This window comes from Acomys minous (assembly GCF_964271855.1).
Source record: "Acomys minous genome assembly, chromosome: 16".
NCBI classification, from domain to species: domain Eukaryota; kingdom Metazoa; phylum Chordata; class Mammalia; order Rodentia; family Muridae; genus Acomys; species Acomys minous.
Genome location: NC_140498.1, coordinates 4,167,729 through 4,180,552, shown reverse-complemented (window position 1 = coordinate 4,180,552; position 12,824 = coordinate 4,167,729). Strand labels below are relative to the sequence as shown.

Below are 12,824 nucleotides of genomic sequence, written 5' to 3'. Positions count from 1 at the left end.
TTCTAATGTATTGTGTAAACATAAATGTACCAAGAAGAGCAACTTCAGTGTGCACTATGTTTTAAAAGCTATTTTAATGAAGTGGCCAAAGGTTCGTCACCCAGTTGTTTTTAGGGACTGTCGGGCTTTTGTATCAGATCTGCGTGCTGTTCATGGGCGTGGCTCTCTTAGCTTCTCCCATTGAATCTTGGCTTTTTTTTTTTAAAGATTTATTTGTTTATTTAATGTATATGAGTGCTTTATCAGCATGCATCCTGTATGCTGGAAGAGAGCATCAGATCACATTACAGATGGTTGTGAGCCACCGTATGATTGCTGGAAATTGAACTCAGGACTCCTAGAAGAGTAGGCAATGCTCTTAACTGCTGAGCCATCTCTCTAGCCCTGCATCTTGGCTTTTTAAAATTCTTTTTTTTTTTTTTTATGAGTATGGGATTTTTGCCTACATAAGACAGAAGAGGATGTCAGATCCCCTGGGAGTAGAGTTATAGCCAGTTGTGAGCTGCCACATGGGTGCTGGGAATTGAACTCAGGACTTCTAGAAGAGCAGCCAGTGCTCCTAACCAGCGATCTACCTCTCCAGGCCTCAGTCTTTGGTTTGTGCTTCCTGCTTACAGAAACAGGAGGATGCTCCAAGACACTAGGTGATCAACTCTCAAGTGTCTTCATAGCTGAGGCAGTAAAGTTACTGCCAACCCAGAAATGGGGCGTGTTTGGAGTCTTCTTTAGGAGAATGTCACACATCTTGGGGCGTTTCTTCTGACACTTTGCACCTTTGGGGCTAGAGGGAAAAAAAGTGCCTGTGTCATCTTTCTAAACAGGCTCACAGGATTTCAAGAAGCCAGAGAAAACTATATAATTAGATATTGGAGGAATGACAGGAAAAAGACAAATGTTAACAAGTAAATATTCTAAAGAGAAAAAAAAAAACCCAAGAGGACATTAAAAGACAAAAATGCTGGGAAGGCAAAATAATAGACCATTCTGATGGTCTTACCTAACCCAATTACCTCTCAGGGCCCCACCTCCAAATATCATCAACTTATGACTTTGAGGACTAAGTTCCCAATGTTTCTATTTTGGGGGTGCATTCCAGCCATAGCTTGTGTCTCAAATTCATGTCCCCCTCACACGCTGAATGAATTCAGTCCATTCCCCAAAGTCTTGTCCCAGCACTAATTCAAGACTCCAGTGTGTTCAGGGAGTTGGCTGTGGGTGAGAGACTCACAGCCCAGTTCCCTGAGGCGAAACCTGTCTAGCTGTGAGCCTGAGACTTTAAACAAGCTATCTGCAAGGATAGTGGCAGGACAAGAGAGGGACAGACCTTCCCATTCCAAAAGAGTATAGCAGGGTGCGGTGGCAGTATTAGTTGGCCTCAAGCAAACACAAACTGGGAAAGTGACAGTTAGAGCTGCGAAACAGTCTGCTTGGACTCCATGTCTCTAATCTTGGGCATGCTGGTGGAGGTTGGGCCCCTCTGACCCCGGGGAGGCTTCCACCCCCGTTGTGTGCTGGGCTCAGTCCAGGCAGAAGCAGTTTGGAGTCTCCTATTGACAGTTCTCCCTGGCAGGGGCCAGTCTCTGGTAGATCTATAGTCCCTGGGTCTAAAGGTGGTTCTGTTCCCATGCCTGCACTCAGCACTTCCCTAATGCTTTCTGCACTAACCCTGCCCTTGTGCCAAATCTCTACTTGGCCCTCAGATAGTCAGCAATGTCCCCTTGGAGGCTAGGTGGAGGCAGCTATGTACCCACAGCCCTTGCATTGTGCAGGCTTGTGGTCTTAACACCATGGGGATGTGGCCAGGGCTTACTGCTTATACCTTCCCTAGCAACAGGGCCAGTTACAATGGATGTACTTCATGGCTGGGGTGGTTGAGGAACACTGTGTCCGAATGCAAAGGGACCTGGACAGTGAGCCCACGGTGGAGCGCTCTAGGCTGCCTGGCCCCGGATCCACTTTTGCCATTTCAGTGCTCGGGGCTTGTGGTAGGAAGGTGGCCTCAAAGACCTCTGAATGGCATTCCATTGTGCTGATGACTAGCGCCAGGATCCCATCTAGCAAAGGTCTGCTCTCTCCTGCACATGCTTTCTCTTTTCTGTTCTGCTTTTAATTATACATTCTTCCCCAAGTTCTCTCTTTGCTACCCCACCTCACTCATGGTTGGACGTAGCCACGCCGAGGCCTGAGTGCGGAATGCTCAGGCACGTCTTCTGCCAGCTCTCCTCGTGCGCCACTCTCACGTTCCCCAGTCCTATGATGGCTGGGTCAGAAACACAGCATCACCATGATCTTTGCGTGTTCGGTTCCTAGTGCTTGTCCCCTGTGTAGCAGCGCTTTGGTCATGATCACGCACCCCCTCTAAGGATGTGGAGAACTTTCTACAGTTTCCTTTCTGAAACCTTCTCTGGGATTGCCTCATTGTTCCATCTAGTGCAACCTAGGCTCTTCCTAGCGTCTCCAAAGTCTCCTAGCCTCTACTTGTCCAGTTTCAGAGCTGATTCCACTTAATAAAGTATCGAAAAATTGCCATTAATTAGTTTTAGGCATTAAAAATCAAATTGCCAAATTAATTGGGGGCACTTGACGCCAAGCCTGACAACCTTAGTTTTATCCCTGGGTTCTATATGGTAGAAGGAGAAAAACTGTCCTCTGACTTAATGTCTTCAGTGTCATGTGTGTAGACATGTAAACATGCACATGCACATGCGTGCACACACACACACATGTTTAAAATGCAGTGATCATCTTTAGTTGGTAAAATGCAAGCAGCTTAGATATGAATACCTGAATTCAGGTCCCCAGTGTGCACACAAAAGCTGGGTGTGGGGCTGCAGAGATGGCTCAGCGGTTAAGAGCACTGTGCTTAAGAGCTCTTCCAGAGGTCCTCAGTTCAATTCCCAACAACCAATGGTGGCTCACAACCATCTGTAATATGATTTGGTGCCCTCCTCTGGTATGCATAAAGATACTGTACTCATACACATAAAATGAATAAATCTTAAAAAACAATTGGGTGTGGTGGTATATGTCTGTACTCCAGTGCCGGGAGCACTGATGGGTGGATCCCAGAAACTCAGTGGTCAGCTACCTAGCTGCAAGAGAGAACGACAGGTTCAGTGAGAGACTTTGACCCAGAAGAGGAAGGAGAGGGGGCTGGAGAGACGGCTCAGGGTTAGCACTTGCTGTTGTTGCAGAGGACCTAGGTTTGGTTCCCAGCACCCACGTGGTGCCTCACAACTGTCCCTAACTGCAGTTTCAGAGGGACCAGTGCCCACTTCTGACGTCTGTGGGCAAGAAGCACACATACGTTACATAGACATACATACAGGCAAAGTACTTATATACATAAAATAAATCTTTAAAAAATTAAAATAAAAAAGATAGATACAAAATTGTCCTTTGATCTCCATATTCACTCTATGGCACATGGATATGCCCTTCACATCACAAACTCACACACACACATGTACGCACACAAACACAGCTCACACTGATAAAAACAAAACAAGAAACAAAGTAGAGGATGACTGAGGAAGTCAACCTTTGGCCCCCACAAGCTTCTGCCCACACATAAATATGCACCCATACGCACACATGCATGCACCTATTTGAACATACACATTTAACATACACACAAAATAAAACTAACCAGAGGTTTACCAACTAAAATGATAAGTGAACTTACTCCTGTTAAGACATTAACTCCCAGCACTTGGGAGGCAGAGGCTAGCTGATCGCTGTGAGTTCGAGGCCAGCCTGGTCTACAGAGTGAGTCCAGGACTGCCAAGGCTACGCAGAGACACCTAGTCTCGAAAAACAAAAAAACCAAAAAACATTAACTCCTTCAGTATAAATCCCCACTAACTGCACTAACCTGCTACATGTTTGTTGATTTAACTTTAAACCATGCTTATGATTATTCACATTAAAAAATATTTATTTATTGATTGATTGATTGATTGAGTATACAGTGTTTTGCCTGCATGTGCACCTGCAGGCCAGAAGGTGGCACCAGATCTCATTATAAATGGTTGTGCGCCACCATGTGGTTGCTGGGAATTAAACTCAGGACCTTTGGAAGAACAGGGAATGTTCTTGACCTCTGAGCCATCTCTCTAGCCCGATTATTCACAATTTGAAATGAAATCTATCTAGAAATTCAGTTAGCATAGAATAAAATGTTAACATAGAATAATAATAACACAGAATAATAAATAGCTAGCATGTTTATTGTTGGATAAGGATACTTCCCTTGGCCCCCTACAGGATATTAAACCCAAGTTTTCTATTACAAATATGTAACATTGTAAGATATGATGGAATCCTGATTGTATCAGCTGCATGAGAGCAAAGCATCAGTTACCCCTACAGATCAGAACTCTTGCTGCAGAATGTTCTCATAGAGGGTGAAGCTGGGATCCTAAACCACCAACTTTCAAGTGCTACCATATGTAAACTCAGGAACTGATTTTCTCCCATGTTTTCATGTTACCTGCCAATGACATGCTCAGGAGAAGACCTTCTTCCTTCCAGGGGCATGATTAAAAAAGGGCGGGGCCACAGAGTCACTACCTGACTTCTTGCAGGCCTAAAATTTTGTGAGTGTAAAACACTGGTTCCTTCTTTCTTCTTCTGCCTTTCCTCCCTTCACTTTCCCCCTTCCTCCCTCCCTTCCTTTTTTGTTTTGTTTTGTTTGTTTGTTTGTTTTGTTTTTGTTTGTGTGGGGGGGTAGGGGAGCAGGGAATTGCATTTTAGAGATAAAATTTCTCTGTGTAGCCTTGACTGTCCTAGACTCAGTTTGTAGACCAGGTTGACCTCGAACTCAGAGATCCACCTGCCTCTACCTCCCGAGTGCTGGGATTACAGGCGTGCACCACCACCCCTGGCACTCTTTCTTTTTTATTTTGGACAGGATTTCAAGTAATCCAGGCTGGCCTTGAACTAGCTTTGTAACTGAGGATGCACTTGAAGCCCTGATCTTTCTGTCTCCATCTCAAAAGTACTGAAAATAAAGATACTTGCTCTCACACCCAGGTCCTATAAGTACTGTTTATGTCAATGGAATCATGAAGCATGTTGATCTGTGTTTCATTTAGCAAAACTTCTGAGACGCTTATGGTTGTTGCATTGATTAGTAATATTGTCCTTCTCTGTGGTGTCAAAGACCAGATTAAGGCGTTGTGATTGTGTGTGTTGGGCAAAGTGGGCACCTCTGAGCTACACCCTCAGCCTAGGACACTGTCTCTTTTGTTGCTGTGTCGTATTCTATTTTACCGATACGCTTTAGATTGATGGGTGTTTGGGGCCATTTTTAGTTTGGGGTTCTAGTGAATAAAGGTGCTATGTATATTTTTTTGTTCAGGTCTTTTTATAGGGGAAGATTCTGCTTGCTGAGAGACCTAGGAATGAAGACTGAATGTGGGCACACAGATGGATGGCTTGATTGAGTAGATAAACTCTTCCACAGGGCCTTTTGTGCCCTATCTCCCCAGCAGTTAGCGTTGGCAACCTTTAATTTTAGCATTCCAGCGGGTGGGTGGGGAGCATCTCTTACTGTGGTTTGAATTTGCATTTCCTAACGACTGACATTGTGGGCTCCTTCTTAAGGGCATATTGGCTTTTGTGTATTTTCTTTTGGAAAACATCTGTTTGGGAATTTGGGCTCTTGTAAGACCTTGTTAGGATCATCTCTCTTCTTTGTTCTGCGTAGTGCAGTGGATCTTTATTCTAGATACAAATAGTCCATCCGTTACGGGTCCTGCAGACACCATTCTTTCCATTCTGTGGCTTGTTCTTCCATTTTTGAAACAGCATCTTTGGATAAGAAGCAATTTTAATTTTGATGACATCTGATCTATTTATTTAATTAATTAATTTATTTATTTATTTATTTTTTAGTATACAATTCTTGTCCAAGAAACTTGTGCCTGCTCATGTCATTCAATTTGTCCAGACTTTAGAGAGCATATATGTGATTAATTTGAACTATAGATAACTATGAACATTTTTTCGTAGAAGCTTTTCTATCCCAGAGTTGACAGGTCTATGAACCATCTCAAGTGTGTGAGGGAGAAGGGGGCAGGGGAGGGGAAGGTAAAGTCTTTCTATTTATACAAGCACATATCCAGATGTTTCGTATTATTTGTTGAAAGGACTGCTTTTCCCTTTTGATCTGCTTTGTTGTCAATGCCTGTGTTGAGAATTGACTAATTGTGTGTGCATGGGTACATATGTATGCATACACACACACACACACACACACACACACACATACAATAAATACATGTAATTTAAAATTCTGTTATAAGGACTGGGCGTGGTGGCATATGCCTTTATCCCAGCACTTGGGAGGCAGAGGCCGGCAGATCGATGTGAGTTCAAGGCCAGCCTGGTCTGCAAAGTGAGTCCAGGACAGCCAAGGCTACACAGAGAAACCCTGTCTCAAAAAACAAAAAAAAATTCTGTTATAAATTTACTTATTAATTCTCACAGGTTCTAAATAGATTCTGTGTACAAAATCATGTTATCTGCAAGTATATAGCTTTACATCTCCCTTTCGGATCCTTTCGCCTTCCTTTTTCTTCCCATATTACACAGCACAGGACTCCTAGGAAAACAGCCAACAGATGTAACCAAAGCAGATCTCCTGGCCTCCCTCCTGCTTCTGAAAACCACTCACTGATGTTCCTCACCAGGCCAAGAAGGTGTCTCTTTGGTCCTGTTTGGCTGAGGATTGGTGTGGCGATTGGACATCAGGTGCCAGGTTCTGTTTCTGCATCTCTTGTGATGCAGATGATCTTCTGTCGTCCGGTCCTCGGTGATCTGTGTGCAGTGAGAAGCAGCAGCTGCTGCGGCTACTGCATCACTTGCGTCTTAGGACTTGTATGTTGTGCTGACTTGCCCTGCCCAGCCCACTGTAACAAAGCACTGTACACTGAGTGACGTGTCAACAGTAGAACCTTAGTTTTCACAGCTGTGGGGCCTGGGAAGTCAAGGTCAAGGCAGGTTCCATGTCTGGCCAGGTCCATTTTCTGACTCATACACAGATGTCTTTAATGTGACATTGTGCAACAGAATAGACAAGGGAGCTGATGCCTCTTTCATAGGACATGAATCCCAAGCATCGTGTGATATTCATTCATTCATAAAGACTCCACCTTCAAGCTAGGCAGCAGTGGTACACACCTTTAATCCCAGCACTTGGGAAGCAGAGGCAGGCAGATCTCTGAGTTTGAGGCCAGCCTGGTCTACAGAGTGAGTCCCAGGTTAGCCAAGGCTACACAGAGAGACCCTGTCTCAAAAAAAAAACAAGAAAAAATAAAATAAAGATTCCACCCTCATACATCATCACCTTCCAAATGCTTCACTTCCAAACAAAAGCACATTGGGAGCTACATTTCAAAATAAGAGTTTTAGAGCCAGCAAGGTGCTTAACACATAAAAGCACCTGCTGTAAAGTTTGAGGACCTGTGTTCAGTCCCCACAACCTACAGGTGGAAGAGCACCAACTCCAGCAAGTTGTCCTCTGACCTGCGTATGTGTGCTGTAACACATTTGTGCCTCCGACAATAAATAAATATGCAAATAATTAGAATAAAAATAAGAATGTTAAAGGCATATCAACATTCAGTCTCGGCTGGGGATAATGGCACATGCTTTTTCTTTTTTGTTTGTCTGGTTGGTTGTTGGTTTGCTTTTTGTCTTTTTGGTTTTTTGAGACAGGATTTCTCTGTGTAGCCCTAGCTGCCCTGGTCCTTACCCTGTAGACCAGGCTAGCCTCAACCTGGCGACCTGTCTGCCTCCCAAGTGCTGGGATTAAAGATGTACGCTACCACTACCCAGCTCTAGGCACTTTGATTTTTAGTTTTTTTTTTTTTAAGTTTTATTTAAGTATGTATTTTATGTATTTGGGAATATATGCATACCAGAAGAGAACAGTGGACCGACCCCATGTGCCTACAGTCAAGTGGGGCTACAATTGCAGATGGTCATGAGCCACCATGTAGGTACTGGGAATTGAACTCATGACCTCTGTAAGAACAGCCGGTGCTCTTAAATGCTGAGCTATCTCTTCAGCCCCAATGGCACATACTTTTAATGCAAGCACTCAAGGGGCAGAGGCAGGTGGATCTTTCTGTGAGTTCAAAAACATCCTGGTTTACATAGGATATTCCAGGACAGCTGGAGCTACATAGTCTCACCCCCGCCCCCAAAAGCCCAAACATCTAATCTCTAGCAGTTATCTTTCTGAGTTCAATATATCTTCTTTCTCTTGTAGTTTCATCTTGGTCCTGTATATAATTTAAGGGTGGCTTTTAAAATTCACAACCAATGAGATATTTTCTTTTTCCTTTATTATTGATTGAGATAGTGTCCCTTTCTCTTTTGGCCTGTCATGGACCTTGCTATGTAAACAAGGCTGGCCTTGAGCTCACAGAGATCTGCCTGCCTCAACCTCCAGGCATTTACACTCAATTTGGTTGTTGCTATAATTAGGTTTACATATGCCATCTAGAGAGTTAATTCTCTCCGTCCAGCCTGCCTTTTGCTCTTCTGTGCCTCCCTTCTGCCCTTTACATGATTCATGAATCTTTAATACTTCATTTTGTTTCTTTTGTGGATTATTTTTTCTTGAGCCACACATCTTGGTAGAGTGAGCATGTGGGTTTTCTTCCCTCCTTCCCTTCCTCCCTTCCTCCCATTCACCTATCCGTGTGGAGCTCTGTTTAGCAGTCGTTAGCTGCATACAGCTACTTAAATAGTAATTAATGAAAGGTGAGATAATAAGCCCCCGTTGTTTCATCTTCTACCTGTATTGTACACACTAGGAGCAGGTGGATAAATTAGGACATTGGTTTAGGAACACTGACAGTTTTAATAGTTTAATAGCATATTCGTAATAAAATGTAAGTGACTGACAGTATCGAGACATTCTAGGGAGGGAGTCAGGGTGGGGGGGATGAACAGTTCTGTCTTTGAAGCTCTGAGAAAACATTTGTAAGTAGGTCAGGATTCTTTATTTGATTGTTTTGGCCTCACTCTGTAGCCCAGGCTAGCCTCAAACTCGCAGCCCTCCTCCTGCCGTACCCTCTCAAGAGCTGGAGCTACAAGTGTGAGCTACGGTGCCTGGCTCATGTTTCAGGCTCTTAGTTTAAGCGAAGGGTATCTAATCACCATGGCAATGTTACTCGGTAAGAATACAAAGCGCTGGGGTGACCAGAGCGAGGATCACACTCTAGGCCACTGGTTTCAACCATCAAATGCTGTGACCCTTTAATACAGTTCCTCATGTGGTGGTGACCCCCAACCGTAAAATTATCTCTGGTGCTACTTAGTGACTATAATCTTGCCACTGTTTTGAACTGTAATGTAAACATCTGATGTGCACGGTGCCCACTGCTCTAGGCTGATGGAAAGAAACCCCAGAGAGAGCTGTCACCAGGCACAGGCGAGCATTATGAATGAGTTGTTCCAAAGGAGTAGATGATTCTCTTGGGCAGGCGTTGCATATGGATAATTGGCAAACTTGGCTTGCATCTGTTTACTTTTTAAAGAAACAGCAAATGACTTAAAATTATTGGAAGGTTTTATCTCGAGCTCCGCTCACCCATAGATTTTATGGCTTACCTTTATTTTATCCCGTTCTGTTCTTGACCCTGTTCTTGGCATGGGAGACATAGGGACAAGTAGAAGTTTGTGTCCTGTTCATTCTGGAAATGAGAGACGCACAAACAAACAAAGCCCTTGCTGGGCTTTCTGAGTACAGAGCGGCCCTGAGGTGTGTGGGAGGCTGGAGGAGGCACGGCAGCGCTCTCCTGTGCCTTCGCCATGCTTTGCATGCCTTGCCTTTTTTTCTGCCTTGTCACAGTACGGGCCTTCCATGGTAACCTCCCTGCTCGCAGTCAGGAAACTTGGACCTCATTTGTATGACTTCATGCTTTAAGAGAAATGGTGACTCACGTTGAACAATTCCTTTCCAAATTAGCCTTTAAAACAGGGAGGCAGGAAAAAGCCTCAGCTGCAGAAATAGTGTATGTTGCCCATTAGTCTGGGCAATCCGGGGAAACATGAGGAGGAACACAGTGACAGAAGATCCCACCACCTGTGAGCAATTGTCATTAGCCTTCATTTCTACCATTGCATGTATCCCTATAGGCATGCAAATACCGAAGAATAGAGGGAAATAATTTCATGTAATTAAGATTCTAATATATATGCTATTTTAAATGTCATTTAAAATACATTTAGATGGGCTTAATTTCACCTTTTAAAGATTAGCATAAAAAAGAACTTTATAGAAAGGATCTTTAAAGAGGCAGTAATTACTAAGTGGTAAGAATTACTAAATGTTCACAAAAATGACATAAAACATTGAGGTTTTAATGATTTTAAAAGTTATGTTACTATGTATTTAACTTTTACAGCTTACTGTGACTTGTAATAAACCAGCCTGCCTCTGTCTTGGGCTTAAAAGCCATCTTATAATAAAACAAACTAGTTTCACTAGATCTGTTTCTCAAGGATTGGACTGTGCCCTACCTATAACCTTAGCTACAAATGGTTCTGTACTGTCTGGTCCAGGAATTGTCAACCATGCCATTGCTCCAAAAAGTTGTTATGGCCACCTTGCAACCATGTCCCTGTTTCAGGAGGTTGTTATGGCCACCTTGCAACCATGTCCCTGTTTCAGGAGGTTGTTATGGCCACCTTGTTCTGCTTCTGTAACCTCACCTATTTGTCACCAAATCCCCCATTTGGAAACATCCACTCCTGGGCTATAAAAACCTTTATCTTATCTTCCCCATGTCCAATGCTGATCTCTTGAACCCCAGCTTATGGAGAGACAGCCCATGTACATGATTTTAAAAGCTTGCTTTAATTAATTTGACCATGATTTGTGTTGGTGGTGTTTCTCACCTGTGGGATTAACACTTGCTGTGAAGAAGGAGAAGTTAATGCCTTCTCCCCTTTCCCCCGTGTTGCTCTTTAGTTGTGATTGTGTTGTCACGTGTGTATACCTTTGTGTTACCTAATCCAGATATGTACTTGTCCAGTATCTAAATGGATTCTGTTCTAGCCAGTGTCTCCTGTATCAGAATCTCTGGCTTCCAGTCCTTGACCTGTCTTTTGTACAGTTAGTCAGTTTGCTCACGAGTTGCCAGGGCCACCGCTGAAGTCTTCCATATCTGCCTAAGCTGAACTCAGTCACACACTCCCCCATCGCTGAAGTTTCTGTTTCCTGTAACAGGATGGTTTTAAATGAGGTTTAAAAACAGACAAATTGGTTCACACTCTTGCTGACTTATAAGAATTTGTTTGTGTGTACACGCACACACACTGGGGCGGGTGGAGGCCAGGGGACAACTCTGTCCTACTTTTATGTCAGTGATTAAGCTCAGGTGGCCAGGCTTGCATGGCAAGCGCCGCTACCTGCTGAGCTGTTCTGCCCATGCAGCTTTACTCTTTATTGCCATTTTTTTTCCTATTTTCATTTTTGCCTTTTTGAACAAGAGCTGTAGTTCTCAAAGCGTATTTGCGAGCTTATGCTGTGGAGCTGGGGCGTGAGAACTGAGGAGAAGTAACTAAGCATCCCTGCTTTCCATCCTAGAGATCATTGACGACCTTGCCAACCTTGTGGAGAACACAGATGAGAAGCTCCGCACCGAAGCCAGGCGAGTGACCCTGGTGGACCGAAAGTCAGCTTCCTGTGGTAAGAGATGGCCGTCGCTCCAGCTGCCTGAGGCTTGCTTTTCTACCTGTACTCCATGTTGCTTCTGATACCACGAAGAGGAGCCTGGCCTCCTAATGCAGCAGTCCCCAACTGGAGAAGCATCAAAATTGCTAAAAGATGCTTATGTCTTATTTAGACAAAAATAAAACCAGAGCTAAGGTTCAGAGGGTATAACATTCATTATCTTAGTCTCTTGAGTTGGGAAACTTATCTGTTTTATAGAAATGAACAGTTTGGGAGCTTGTCTAACAGTTTGTTGGTAAGCCTTGTGTGTCTTCAAGGCAGTTTTGTTTCCTTTCTAATTTTCTTTTTTTTTTTTTTAACCATAAGCTTAATTAGTGAACTCATTGTAGAACAGCTAAGGGCAGCTTCCATCTTGAAGTATCCTGTGTTTGGTACTTTTGTCTCTGCTGAGTCACTTTAGTTCTTGATGCATGTAAGATAGGGATTCATATGTTGATATAAGAGTCTGCCTGGAGACTTAGAATGCTGATTTCCAGGCCTGCAACCTGATGCTCCCACTGAGGCGGTGTAAGGTAGAGGTCAACAGTGATCATTGTTTGTTGCGATAACATGTCAGCCTTGGTGGCTCATACTTTTGATCTCAGCACTCAAGAGACAGAGACAGGAGGATCTGTGTGAGTATTAGGGCATCTGGGACTGTGTTGTAAATCCCTGTCTTGAAAAATAATAATAAGTCAAGCCTGTTGGCACATGCCTTTAAACCCAGCAAGTGGGAGGCAGAGGCAGATGGATCTCTGTGAGTTTGAGGTCAGACTGGTCTACACAGCACATTCCAGAACAACCAGGGTTGTTACACAAAAAAACTACCTTGAAAAACCAAAAGAAAATAAAACAAAAGAAAAAAGGAAAAGAAAGGTAATAATACAATAAAGAAAAGGGGTAGCAGTTCAGATGCAGGGAATTTCATCATTGCACAATAATTTTGACAGTTTTCTGTGAAATTTGCACTTCTCTTGCCTGTGTGAAAGGTTGACCCACAGTGAGTGACAAGGAGCCACAACGGTAATCATCAGCTAATATTTATTCAGTGCTTTGTCTCATAAAGGCACACCAGATCTACTAGGCTATT

At 43.6% G+C, this 12,824-nt stretch overlaps 1 protein-coding gene across 2 annotated transcripts in view; it reads left to right on the top strand.

Moving 5' to 3' along the window:
- Positions 1–12,824, top strand: part of STX8 (syntaxin 8) — a 224,184-nt gene that overhangs the window by 123,945 nt on the left and 87,415 nt on the right. For both annotated transcript variants that reach the window (XM_084761869.1, XM_084761867.1), the window contains one exon: positions 11,609–11,710. In XM_084761869.1, the coding sequence (XP_084617995.1) occupies positions 11,609–11,710 (102 nt within the window). The remainder of the gene's footprint in view (positions 1–11,608; positions 11,711–12,824) is intronic.